Source organism: Mycteria americana, chromosome 6, assembly GCF_035582795.1.
Source record: "Mycteria americana isolate JAX WOST 10 ecotype Jacksonville Zoo and Gardens chromosome 6, USCA_MyAme_1.0, whole genome shotgun sequence".
Lineage (NCBI taxonomy): Eukaryota > Metazoa > Chordata > Aves > Ciconiiformes > Ciconiidae > Mycteria > Mycteria americana.
The window spans coordinates 67,554,436-67,568,219 of NC_134370.1; the positions used below are offsets into that span (position 1 = coordinate 67,554,436).

Consider the following 13,784-nt stretch of genomic DNA (forward strand, 5'->3'; position numbering starts at 1 on the left):
TAAATCTTAGAGCTGAACCAGTGCAATATTTTAATTAAAGCCTGAATTCAAGCAGAAGGTGCTGGTTTTCTTAATTCCGAGGTGGCTGTAGAGGCAAACCTGGACTGTGGTAAGCTACACTGCTCTTCTCCTGCAGTCAAAACAAGAGACACTTGCTGAAATTGAAGTTTTATTGAAAACCATTTTTAAACAGCAAGAAAGTTAAAAATTCAAATGCTTTATTTCAAATAGAAACTAACTTACAACACAACATATGAAGCAAATAAGTGATGGCAACATTGGCACTTAAACATCTTTTAAACCAAATATTCAACAAAAATATATGTCAGCTTATAAGTACACGATCTGCATGTGGCAATATATACAGCCGAGTGAAAAATATAAAAAGAAATATTGTTCTGCCTAAGAACATGATAGTGAAGACTTTGGTAGCAAAAATGTCTTTGTTTTTAAAACTGTAGTCTTCAAAGATGCTTCCTTGAATTCAAAGACTAAAAATTAAACAGATCGATCCCATGATACTGCTGGAGGCTACTGTCCGTGGGTAGTTCACTGACTATTGATCCTGTAGGAATCACACAGTGATAATCGGCTAACGCAAGGAAAAAGGCAGAGGGGGAACGGTTGATTGTACACAGGAAGACCACCAAACCGATTCCTCATTTTCACCGGCACTCCAAAACCTACTGCTCTTCTTGCTCGGTGCTGGTGTGAAGACTGATCTTTTGGACTTCCAGCTCCTCTGCACTGACCATGGAGGGATCGATGGCTGCGTAACGGGTACCATGGAACTGCAGTAAATGGATCTGTTGGACACAGAAAACAACACTGAAACAGGTGTAGAAGCACAAGGGTTTGGTAAAAGAGAAACATTCCTGCTGAGTAATTTTTGTGAGGATGAAATAATGGCTCTGGAGTTCAGAGAGAACACAGAGGAAACAGGCAACAGACAAACCCCCAGACCCAGCCCTCCATGAACGTGGCTGCTCCCAGCCCGTGCCCTTCTGTATCGGTGATCTGGGAGCCAGAGCAAACAGAGCTCAGGCAGGTTGAGAAACAAAAGCAAGCACGAGAGAGGAGTCTCCTAATGCTGTTTCAGCTGTACGCATTAGTGGATCAGAGACTCACTTGAATATATAGGTTGACCTCAGCACTCCTGCAGAGATACGGGAAGTTGCCTCCTGTTTTGAGATGAGCTCTTCTGGCATTAGGATAAAGCTTATACATTTCTTCTTTTGCTTCAGTCGAAAGCGCGCTTTGGTCAAACACCTACGTAACAAGTCACAGCAGTTAGTTCTGAATAGAATCAGATTTTGCTTATTAAGTCAGACTGGATATATGCTGCTCCTAGAAGCAATTCTCAGCTTCTCTGTGGAACAGCGTTAATGAAACAGAAAACAAGCAAACATGTTTGGCACCGAGAGCTAGAAAGCTAACACTGATATGTAAACCTATGTCTGTGTTATTGCACAGAATATCCAGGTCATAATTTAACACAGAAGAGTCACGGTGTTGCCCAGTCAGCAGAAGGCTTATCTAAATATGAAGTTAGATGCTGCAAATATTTATTAAGTTGCTAACAGAATATCCAGGCACCACCTGCCAAGGGCAGGAAACTGTTTAAAAAAAAAAAAAAAAAAAGGATTACATGGAGATTAACTTACATCCATAATGGTTACAGGGATGTCTCGAATTTTATGAGGTTCTACATAGGAGTTCTGGCAGTTGAGGGTAAGTCTGGAAGCGAGCTCGCTCTGGCCCAGACTCTCCAGCTTTCAGCAGAGAGAAACACTGGTTAACAACGTATTTCACTGCAGGAAGTTAATGCAACAATACAGCCACAGAGAAGTTAGTTTTAAAGGGAAACATGACTGCAATTCAGATGAAGATTACAGTTCCAGTTTAGTATCTCTCTGCATGAGACAAATGCTTAAAACATGTTCCATTAGTTGCTCCTGCCTCCAGAGCATGGCCTACAGACGTATCCCAGCACTTCCTCCTCTTCCACCCCAGTTTCTTCGCTACTTCTCTTCTGATCTACATAAACAAACAGGACTGTAAGGCAGACGGTCACAGCATCAGTTAAATTGCTGAGGTTGTGACAGTCAACACTTCGGATCCATTCCTTAATCCTCCCTTCTGGGTAAGTAAATGAAGAAAGGAGCAGAAATACCTACAACCTCCTGCTAAGTAAATTTTCTACAGAGATTGACATCACAGCCATCAGATTACACAGCTACCTACCCTGTCCACCATGAAATCAATCCCATCGGCCATTTCAGGATCTAGAGGACCAGATGCAAAATTCCCAAGGACAATTTTTTTCAGCATAAACGCAGGCATCAGCCAAAAGCTAAAAGAGAAACAAGATGTAACAATCTTCAAGCAGCCAGGACTCCAACATTAAGATCCTTTGTTGTAAGCGCTCCCTTCCCTTGTGCAGACTTTCTGCTTTACCTTCAAATGAAATCCTGAAGAAGCTTCAAGAGCACAGAGATGGAAAACCTCGCAGCTAGGTACTTGAAATGCTCTGGGACGCTGTTAGTCTTACATTGCAAGAGTGTATTTTAAACATAGTGAATAACACTTTTCTGACTCTAAATGGTTTTGCTAGAAAACAGGCAGAGTTCTTAAATCTGACCACATCTCCACAGAGGATCACAGGATGACTTGTCTGTCAAATTCCACATGTGAAAACTCCCATTTTCCTTGTGGTGTGGCTTTAAAAGTCACAAGTATTCCATCCCGCATCTCCCTCACCCAGGCTGGAAACAGGTTAGACACATATCCAGATCAGTGTGACATTTCATTGCAAAAAAATTAATGCTACACATCTGATTGCTTGTCTCGGTCTTCCTTACCTGTTTGCTGTCCATGTCTGATTGAAGATAGAAGTGTCACTAAAGGCATTACACAGGATGAGAGATTGAACTCTGGGAGATTTGTGTGTGTATTCAGCAAATTTTTGAGCCAGAAAGCCTCCCAGAGAAGCTCCAAAAAGGTGAACCTAATTCAAGGGGAAAAAAAAAAACCCCAAACATTTCACAAGTGTAACATGATCTAAGTGACCTCTAAGCACAACATTTCATTACAAAAATAAGTCATTCAAATTTTACCCTGTCCTCATAATGCATTTTTTAAAAGAAACAAACTCTTCTATTCAACTTCTGGTTTTATGCACGATATAAATATGATAACTACTGAAAAAAGGAAGTGTTCCACATCACAGTTCAAATTTCTGTTTGCTCATCAAGGTTAAGAAAAAAGCAAACATTTTACTTTGTCTTCAATAGCCGTTCCAATCCAAGATACTTTATTGTGGTATTCTGTTCTACATGAGTTAGGAAGGATAACTTCCACAGGAACTCCTGAAAAACCAGTTAACCAATACAATTTAATAGGCCTAGAACAGCAGTTGACTTTAGGCCAAGAGTATGACAATCTTCAAGGGTATTCACCCTCAAAAATAAACTTGTTTCAAAAGTAAATAAAGAGGCTGTGTTGCAATTTTATAGGCTACGTGTGTGTCATTTTATACACTTGCTCTTAAATGAGACTCTTTCAAACATTAGGTTTTTATGCAACGATACGTCCATTTTCCCACCTCTGAGCACTCACTTTATCCAGCTGAAGGTGGTCTAACAGTTTTCTGAATCCATCACAGAACTCAAGGTGATCCCAGTACACCGGATACTGCAACTAAAGTAATATGAAATTAGAAAAAGCTGGTTCTCTGATCAGTACATGTCAGCTGTCCACTTGAAAGTCATACCAATTCTCACATTAAAGGTTTCAAGATAGCAACCTGCCTCTCCTGTACAACGAGGCTCAAGCTCCTCAGCAAGGTCCCTACAGCCAGAGAGTGTGAACACCTCCCCCTCGCTTGCACAAAAATACACAACTGAAAGCACCGCAGAGTGTTTGTTGGGGAAAGTGCAGCATTGCTTCATTCTGTAATCAGCGGGAGGAAAGGCTGGAATGATTCCTCAGCAATTTTGTAGCACGTAAAGTTGGCAGGTACAGAAATCATTAACTGCTGCAAGAGATACAGCAGTACTCCTAAAGCCATACTGTTTAGCAGAAATATTGTTGTACAAATCAATCGTTTCAGTTCAGCTCGGGAGCCGAGAAGCCGCAAAAGAGCATGCTGTTAGGATTTTAAGGAGTGACTTGGCATTTGCAGCTATGCAGGCTAAGAACCAGGTTAGCCACCTCCCTACGTGGAAACCCTGAACTAACCCATACGCTTGCCTCATGGCTAACAAAGATCCAGCTGGAGGCAAAGATGACTGGTGTTCCGAGCACACAAGGGAGGAGACAGACCGAGAAGTTGATAATGTGTATACACAATGCTGCCGTAAACGTACAGCAGGTTTCAGCCTGGATCTGCACGCTACATACTCTGGAGTACAACTTAGAATCAGTTTTTTTGTGGATTCTCCTTAGTCAGTGCTAAGAAGCTCATCTTCATTATCCAACCTCTGACTACAGCAACAAGCACAAGTACGCTAACTTTGACACAGGACTGAGAATACTTACAGCGATAACTCTGTAGCCCCATCCAGTCAGCGCCAAAATTTGCTGGAAAAACACATCTGCCGTTCCACTTACAGGAGGGAGAAATATGAGTGGGCACCGAATGCTTCTAGGTCCTGCGTCATACAGCGACCAGACTTTACTGTCGTCATCGTCTACTATTATCTGGAAAAAGAGAGGCACAGGGGGGAGAAGAAACACACAAGACAATGAGGTTCTTCAGCCACCTTCCAGCATTGCTTCTACAAAATTTCTGTCATCTAGTAAATATTACAATACTCAAGACCATATTTTACTCTTCTTCACAATAGCTTTCTTCTCTAAGGCTGTCTACTAACTGGAATGACAATGTTTGTGTGAATACTGCTGGAAACAGAACTGCGGCCATGCACTGTCAGACCAAATGCTTTGTGTGTCCTGACGTAAGCTGGATAACGAATGCCACACCGCACGGAGTCAGCGGCAGCACAATACGTGGTGTCTTATGGGAGCTCATCCTTCTGCAGACAACTGGAGAACAGTGCAAGTGCTGAAAGCAGTGAATTATGTTGGTTTTACAGTGAGGTACTGCACTTCAGAAATTACACCCAGAAAAAAATAATCTCTTCCTTTCTGAGGAAGTGCCGTTAACTACAGCTTGCAATGCTTTGCTCTGGGTTTCAACTCAGAGGGCCTTAGTCAGAATGATGGTATATCTGGATCTGAAAATACATACAGATATAAATCACAGGAACAGCAAGACTGTGCCCCAAACGATCAGGTTTACGCAATATTCCACATGCAGAAAAATATGCTTGGGAAAGGAGCCACCGTGCCATGGCCCAGGGGAGCCCCAGGAGGTCAGTTCAAGGTACGAGAGCAACAGCCGTAGGCTGGAAGAGTCAGCACTGCCCCAGGGACCAGCTTTTTAAACAACCATCTGCATTTGCATTCACTGGGCAAATGATGTTACAGGTCAGGATACATGCAAGCCTACTGAATTAAGCAGCTAACACCACAAATTATTGATCTGAAACAGTTACAGCCGGCTGCCAGAAACAGAGATGCACACAACTCCCAAAGCAGCACAGCAAACCGGACCTGGAAAGAAAAACGCTTCCATCATCTAGCAGCATCTCGGGATCATCTGGAGTGCCTAGGACACGCGGCTGGCTGAAGCAGATTATTTACACGTGAGCTGCTATCCTTAATGAGCAGTTTTGCATACAGTGCCCATCTCAGGGCAGAAGTCAGAAGTCCTAGCACAATTAGTATCTTTAAAGGCATAGGAATTAGATAAAGGTCTTCTTTTCTAGCAATGCTGGAGCCTGACTTGTTTTTACAGGGCCTGTTCTACCAGCAAACTGTTGTGTATATTTAGGATGCCCTTTCAACCCTCTACAACCCAGCAAAAGCGTGCAGCTCATACCAGATCAAGAAGCACAAACCCCTGGGGAAGCTAAAGCCTGCGTCACACAGCAGGAATTCATCTCCTCTGTATCAAGATTTTATAGCTTTTTGAATAGCACTATACAAGCACAATTCGCTTTTCCATCACCGCAGTTAAGCTTCTCAGGGAATCAGAGGAGAACAGCATATCACAAATCAGATTTGCTTGACTAACAAATCTGCCTGTAATAAAGCCAGTATTTCAGGCTCTGGGAGCATGTGAGAATCACATGATACTATTGTTTTGTAAAGTCTTTACAAAAAAAAAAAAAGAAAGATTGCATACCAGAGCTTCCAGACCACTGAAACTATTTAAAAACAAACCTTGTACAAAAGCCCTCCCAAGCCCCCCAAAAACAACCCTTTGCACACAACTCGAGAGCTCCAGGCCTTGCCGTTCTCAGCTGTTATTCATTCCATCAGTAACATTGGATCCGTTCAGGGTAGCTGTTAGTGGCTACTACAAAGTTTACCTTTAGGAATATTCCTTGAAGGTGAAGCATATTCCTTGAAATCAGAAAAACAAAGTTATTTCATGTGAAGGGAACTGAAGCCGAGAGATAACGTTTCTTTCCTCGAGCCCAGGCGATGAATCAATGGGTTTAGACAATTGTTCTATTTGATTTCTAGCCACATATTGGATAGTTTAACTCCAGCTCCCAAACAAGGTGAAGCACCGCGTAGGCAGACAGCAGTGTGGTTAACTGCTGATTTGGTAGGTCACCAGCCTTTTTCTTGTTCTGGTCAATCAATGAAGATCACCTACAGTTTACATAAAGGGTAAAATCTGCACTGTATTGAAACAAGGGGGAGAACTTCCCCCTTGAGTTTAGCAGAGCCAGGGTGTCCTCTGCTGAAGACTTATGAAGGACTTATCTAAGACAGCAAGCAGAGTATGCAAATGGAGGCTCACGGGCAAAGCTGAAGACAGTTTAAAAATGTTCTTTTCTGTGCTGTACTTCCCATATCTGACAAGAGCAGGAAGGGCGACAGAGCTGTGCATTTCCTGCTCCTGTCAGGAAGAACATCTCAGCCCGTTTTCAAACAAACAGCTCTGGCTCTGCTTCCTCAGGTCAATCTGGCAGCAGTAATGCGTGCTTACCAGCAGTAATGACGGTTAGTCGTTCCTCCCTCCATACGGTATGTGCTTTGCCTATACCTTTGGGGGGATAATGCAAGCAAATGTATCCCTGAAGACTGCTTCAGAGATTAATTACATCTTCAAATTGTGCTTTTTTTTCCTTCTCTCTCCAGAAACCAGGACTAGTTTATTTCTACCTTCTTCATACCCCACGCTCACCATTGTGGCATCACTGTACTTTCGAGTAGACCGAGTCACTCAAGAGGGTAAGGTATTCCCTAGTCTGAAGGTCACCAGCAGCTTCAGTTTACATGTGTCCCCATTTATGAAATCCTGAGTAGTCAGCAGCAGCTGAAGGCAGTGCCCCCCGGCAGTGAGCTGCAGTGTCACACAGTCCCCACGGCAGCAGCAATGCATTCTGTTGTAACCACAACCTGCAGCTCCTTTCGTTTACTGTACTGCATCCCATAAAGCAGCGCCTCAGAGCACCCACATGTCTTTCTGCTGAAATACTGCATCCCAGCATTGCTGGGTGCTGCACTGCTGACCCGGTGAGCCATTGCCTGCAGGCAACAGCATGGCACAAACAGACCCAGCAGGTCTGGTACTGGCCAGAAACAGAAAGAAGCTGGACAGTCAGAGCGCAGACAGAGCACGCATAGTCAACAACAAGGAATCCTTCTTATTTACTGAAGACACAAACTGGCAAAAATGAATGAGAAACCCCGAACAGAAAATCCTACAGCCCTTCCATAAAGGTAATTTCTTATAGAAAGCTACACACCACTCAGTGGAAATAATGCTAGGCACATTTAAATGTCGTTCCTTAGGTTTGGGGACACAGTCCCTTTCAAGTGGCCCAACTGCAACCAACTTGCTGTTGAAAAAGGTAATGCTGTGCTTGCCTCTGCTGACAGCACCATCCCCATGTTCCTGCAACCCGCACAGCCATCCCCATTAGGGAACTGAACCAGCTGGAAGTCAGCACAAAAACAAGCTATAAAACACCCCTAAGCGAGACAGGTCACTGACTCTGCTCAGCTTGTATGGTTACATGAGCGACTGTGCTTGCAAGAGCAGCAGGCTGGGGTATAAAGACAAGATTGTCCTTCAGTCCAGCAGGAGTCTGGGCTGCTGCTGCAGGTTAGTCTTTAACCACAGCCCCAGCAAGCCTTATCTGCAAAGATATGTGTGAGAGCTAGCACGGGTCAGGAGCTACATACTAATACCGCACTCCATGCCCACTACTGCTCAGCACGTAGAGAGCAGAAGCTGGAGCACTGCACACCTCAAACACTCTCCTGTGGGTCAGTGAAAGGAAGCGGAGAAATCCAAGCAAGAGGAAAGAGTGGCTGGACAGTGTGATTAAGCAGAAGATATCTAAAGGACATGCAGCAGAAGAAACCATTTGTTTTTTTCCACGGTGGTTAAGGCATCTTTCCACTCTCAGGAACACTGTGTGCAACCCGACTGCCAACAAGTGGCCTTCAGATGCTCTGCTTCAGCCTGAGGCCGATGAGTAGGAATGGCAGCAGTGGCTCTGGCAGCACAGCTGCCCTGCCTTGGTGCAGTGCAGTGCACGCAGGCAGCACTGTGAGAGGCCATGCACGTGGTCCCCAGCACGCTCTATTTCTCTGGAGTCTCCTCCTCAGGCATGGCTGGCATCAGGATGCCAGGTACTGCTTGCTGTGGCTCACAACTGCGAGCCTCTGCTCCTCACCACCACATGAGGAAGTGACCTCTGAGAAGCACGTGAAAATTAAGAGCATGCTTTCACGCACTCATATAACATGTGGGACAACAGTTCAGGAGATAAGCCAGGTCACTAGCACAGCCACAACTGTTCTGTATTAACCAAACAGCTTAGTCTCCCCCACCGCAAAGCAAGTGGAGGCATTTCACCCACAAGTCAATTACAGCTGTACGTACCTTTTTAAGAGGAACTGTGCTTCTGAACCAGTTATAGTCAGGAGAGACTTTAATCTCTCCCATGATGTTTAGAAAAAACTCAAGTTTAGGTCAGCCTGAAAAAAAGAGAGACAAAGTTAGAAATCAATACAACAGCTTTACTGTAGGCAGGACTGGAAAGCTGTGCTGTGTACATAATGCATTTGCAGGGTGAGTTTGCTCTTACCAGTTGATTGTACTCCCTCTGACTCACACCAAGTTTACTTATCCTCAGTTTTCCACTTTACTTATCCACAAACCATTTCATTATTCTCCCAAGAGGCAGTCACCTGGCTGCCTTACTGTACCAGCCTAATTATGAAAGGATGATGCTTTTGTAACAACATTCCCATGTAACAGTTGTAGAGAAAGACAACTGTGTTGCAGGCCGTAAGTGGCTTAAAAAGCTAAAGCATGTTTTCTGTTTGTTTTTAATTTATAAAGCACTCCAAATTTATATTTAATAAATATTTATACAGTTCACTCAGCAGTTCAGACAATAGACTTACATTATTTCATGAACCTACTGCCTAAGTATTCAGACCACGTTCTTCCATCTCAGAATAACTGACCCAAAGGAGTCCCAAAGCACATCAGAACATCAGCTGATCTGAGGCTTAATTTACAGAAGAGCCCTGAAGTTTTAATTCTACCCACACTGACTAAGCTGACTCTTATCAGGAGTTACCAGCAAAGATATCTTTGAAGCACACCAATTAATATGGAACAAATTGATTCAGAGTTGGGTCCACACAGGAATGCCACTAATTCACTCTGAAGTCAGAATGTCCTAAAATACTCCCATTAATTTGTAATAAACTTTTAGGTAACTTCTAGATTTAACTTTTTTTAAAGCAGTGAGAGACCATTAGCTTCCATTTATACAACAGATGGTATCAAACAGTTTTGAAGCTTGCAGACTCAATAGCTTTACCCTGAAAGCCAACTGCCTCAGGAGATTATTTTCATGCATTCACCCACAGCACTGAGCATAAAAAAACAAAGCAACTTTTGCTGTTGTTACTTAACAGTTGCCAAGTATAAATCAATAGGTTTTGTTTCTTAATTCTTCATAAAATAAGACCTTGGTATGTTCTGTGAGTCACTCCAATTCATTTCTCCCTGCAGAAAAGCTGCTGGTGTGCAGGTTTAACTAGCTTATTGGGTTACAGCTGGATTAACAGTTATTCACAATTTCCTCATCTTTCAGTCTTCACTTGCTATTTTTCAAGTACAGAAACCACAAATTTTAGAAGGGAAAGTACTTTCTAAATTGCAAGACAACACACATCTTCCACAGAGCAGGCGATACACCTTTCATGTCTAACGAGGGTGTCAGAGGTAGGAAATTCAGCTGCGTGGCCATTGTTTCAATTTTGCATAGCTCCGTTTTGGTGCTTGCATCAACTATTCTGCTCTTTGTCATAGTCTGGCAGCAGGTAGAATTACAGCAGAGGTAAAAAACGTCTATTCCAACAAAATGCAAGGCAGAGCAGGCACAAAGATGCATTACTGAACTAAGGGGTACAGCTGGTCATTACAGAAAGGAAACAGCAGTTCAGACTACTAATTCCTTTCCGTAACCACACATTAACTGGTTTTCAAAAAGCTATTCAGCAAGTGATGGTGTGACTAAATTATGGCAGAAATAAAATACAGCAAATGCCTTAAAACAACATGTTCTCTGTGAGTATTGTATTACAGCAGGGCCAAGAAACACAAGTCATGGTCAGGGCCTCATTACGCTAGGCACTGCACGAACACAGAGGCACAGGAGAGAAAGACTTTCTGCTAATAATTCTGGTTGCCATAAAGGGTCGGCAATCTTTTCCTGCTGTGATCACCTCCCTTTTTCTGCCACCTCGGTCTTTTAGCACCATTAAGCTAATGTGGACTGGCACATCACTTGGGAGCACAAAGCTGTCTATCATTAGACTAGGTAAGGAACAGGCACGGATGCAGATGAACTTCGTCCTGCCGGCGTACCTCGGCTCGCACCAGAGCAGGTTAAGAGTCCATCTGAAGCCTAAATTTTGAGCTTCTCAGTTCTCCTGTTACCGCTGGTGGAAGCAAACTGCTGGTCAGCAGGACCTGGGCTGACTTCCCCCAGCTTCTTTCTTCTAAGGATGCATCTGCGACTCCCACTTCAAAGGATTGCCCCTCTTTTAAAGCAAGAGTAAACATTTTTCCTTTGATTACAGTTTTTACTGAAGTCGATGTCCTATTACTGAAATATTTTTTCCTTGGTACAGAACATTACATTTGGACACACAAATATTCATGTCAACAACGACTACGTGCTCTTCCAGTCACAGAAAAGCCGAACCATGAACTCGAAACAAGGAATCAGCCAGCAAAGGTAAAGCAAATCACAAACAAAGAACCTGATACTGTTCACAACCAAGCCTCTAAAGACCCGAGTTTCATTTTCAGTAAAACCAAACAACCTGAAGAAGTCTAACCTCTTAAAAATAATTCCTCTGAAGGAAGAATCATCTACAGATGTGTTCAGAGCACTCAATAACATTCTCCTTGTAAGTTATTCCCACTACACTAGTAACACTTTCCACTCGTTATCGATTTAGAAAGACTTTAATCCTGCCACTAGAGAGGAGACCCTGCCAGAGTGGATTAGACGAGCGGCAACTTGCTCCTCATCCCCGTGCCGTGTCTGCACGAGCTGGGGCCACCATGCAGCTCCTCTCCCACTGCACTGGCCACACAGCACCCACTCCCACGGGCCAAGAGACCTGAATCAGCAAACACCAGCACGGAGAGCTGATGGGGGCTGCAGGCAAACACCAGGAGATGCAGGGGAGAGGCCAGGGCTCTTTATGAATGGGTGCTTTATGAACGCCAAATGTAGGCAATGGGGAAGAACAGTTACAGATAATTGGGACATGGCAGCAGGCACCTTCCCCTCTTCCCCAGCGCTGTTCCCACCGACCCCAGTCCCTGCTCCTTCCTCCCTCCCCAACCACAGCCGGTTCCCCCAGCTTTGCACAGAGAAGGGGGCAAAACCCCACTCAGCACTCCCAGCCCAGGCTCTCCTCCCCGCAGCACCGGCTGAGGCGGCCCCTTCCCCTGAGAGCTCCCCCCGGAAAGATGAACCTCCAGGGCAGGGCAGCAGGGCTGGGCTTTGGGCTCCCTGCGGGGCCGAGTCCCAACCAGAGCCCAGGGCCCCTCAGAGGTCATGATAACCCCGCTCCGGAGCCTAAAAAATACCCCCCACTCCAGCCCGACGCCTCCTCATAGCCCCCCGACGCCTCCTCATAGCCCCCCGACGCCACAGATACAGCCTCGTCCAGGGGTAATGCTGTCCCGGAGCCCGAGAGACTCCTCCAGTCTCCTCAGGGCCCACCCGGCCCCTCAGGGCTCTCCCGCACCCCGGGCCCTCAGGGCCCCCTCCTCCCCGGCCCGGGGCCCTGAGGAGAGGGGCAGGCCTGTCCCCACATAAACGACCTCCCGCCTTCCCCTTTCGCTGCTCGGCCCTCACCGGCTCGGCAGGGCCCGGGGGCGGTGGGGACGCAGGACCGCCGCTCTCCTCCTCCCCGGGCGGACCCAAGCGGGGGCACCCGCCGCCGGCCGCTACTTCCGGGTGCTGCGCCCGCGCCGGCCACGTGACGGCGGGGAGGAGCGCGGGCGGGGCGGAAGGCCGCCATTGCTGCCGAGGCGGAAGTAAGCCGTTCCGGCGCCATCGCTACCGCGGCAGAAGTCACGTGCCCCGCGGCGGGGCGGTGATTGGCCGGCGGGCTGTGAGGGGCTGCGGCCGCCATTAGCGCCCCTCAGGCGGGAGCGCTTGAGGAACCGGTCGTTGCTGTTGTCCCGCCGCTCGGCCGGTTCTTCACAGAATTGGGTTTTAACCTAGAAAAAAAGGCACGGCAGCTCTCTGGTGGTGCTTTATTCCGCTCTCTGCCGCCACTCTGCTTGGCGCAGGCGTCACGGTGACCTGCCGCTGCCATCCAGCGGGACAGAGCGTCATTTTTTTGAGATATGTGAGAAATCCCGAGTGATTTCAGTGAAAGCACTGGTGAGTGAAACGGCGTGTGTTCAAGTCGAGGTCTTACTTTTAATACAGTAGGTTTTACTCGGCTCCTTTGATCCGGGCGTTGTGCAGTGCTTGGATCTTTTCATCAGCTGGGTCTATTCAAACAAAGTTTATTTTAAAAAAGCTAAATTCAAGGCTATGCTAAAAAACGAGTTAAATGAGGTAAGTTAGAAGGTGTAATAGTACTGCCAGCCTTTCGTACATAAAGAAACGTTTGCAGGTAAAGCTGAGAAAATTGTTCATTCAAGTAGTTTTTCAGAAGTAGCATTTTACTGGTTTATTTTCAGTACACCAAGTTGAAGGGGAAGCTCAGAGGGGCGAGCTGAGATCACCTCCCGTTGCCATGAGCAGCCCAGGCACGCTGCGGAGCCAGTAACAAACCTCTGTTCACGGCAGCGTGCAACCGGTACCCGCTGGAGACGCCGCTGCCGCCGTTCCCTCTGCGCTTTCCTAAGGTGCGATCGCAATGCAAACGGCTTCTATCGATGCACGTCAGTACGTCCCTGAGCCTAACCTGCTCTTCCTGCCTAACTCCCTCAAAAAGCTCCTGAAAGGAAACACAGCGGTGGATTTAATGCAGATTAAAATCAGATTGGCAGCTGTCTGGCTGTAGGTGGGTGGTGTTGAACCTGTGTTTTACAAGGGTTAAAATCCATCTGGAGATGGGCAGAAATTAAAAACGCCGTGCGATATTCCTGCCGTACGCAGCCGAGCGGCACGGCGCGCGTTACCCGCTGTTGGCGT

The 13,784-nt window shown here is 45.9% G+C and overlaps 1 protein-coding gene across 1 annotated transcript; it reads right to left on the minus strand.

Annotated features, from left to right (window-relative positions):
- Positions 1–42: 42 nt before the first annotated feature.
- Positions 43–12,613, minus strand: SPG21 (SPG21 abhydrolase domain containing, maspardin). Its single transcript, XM_075506343.1, has 10 exons — positions 12,489–12,613; positions 8,975–9,069; positions 4,540–4,701; positions 3,619–3,699; positions 2,862–3,007; positions 2,245–2,353; positions 1,665–1,772; positions 1,129–1,269; positions 688–806; positions 43–130 (listed from the first exon to the last, which is right to left on the minus strand). The coding sequence occupies exons 2-10, from the start codon at positions 9,035–9,037 to the stop codon at positions 115–117; spliced, it is 945 nt and encodes a 314-aa protein (XP_075362458.1). The 5' UTR covers positions 9,038–9,069; positions 12,489–12,613; the 3' UTR covers positions 43–114.
- Between the last annotated feature and the right edge of the window lie 1,171 nt (positions 12,614–13,784).

Coding starts and splice junctions, on each gene's coding strand:
- SPG21 (XM_075506343.1), bottom strand. CDS start 9,037: ATGGGAGAGATTAAAGTCTCTCCTGACTATAACTGGTTCAGAAGCACA. Junction 3,008..3,618: donor ACCACCTTCAGCTGGATAAA/GTGAGTGCTCAG, acceptor CCCTTGAATTAG/GTTCACCTTTTTGGAGCTTC. Junction 1,270..1,664: donor TCCCTGTAACCATTATGGAT/GTAAGTTAATCT, acceptor CTTGTTACGTAG/GTGTTTGACCAAAGCGCGCT.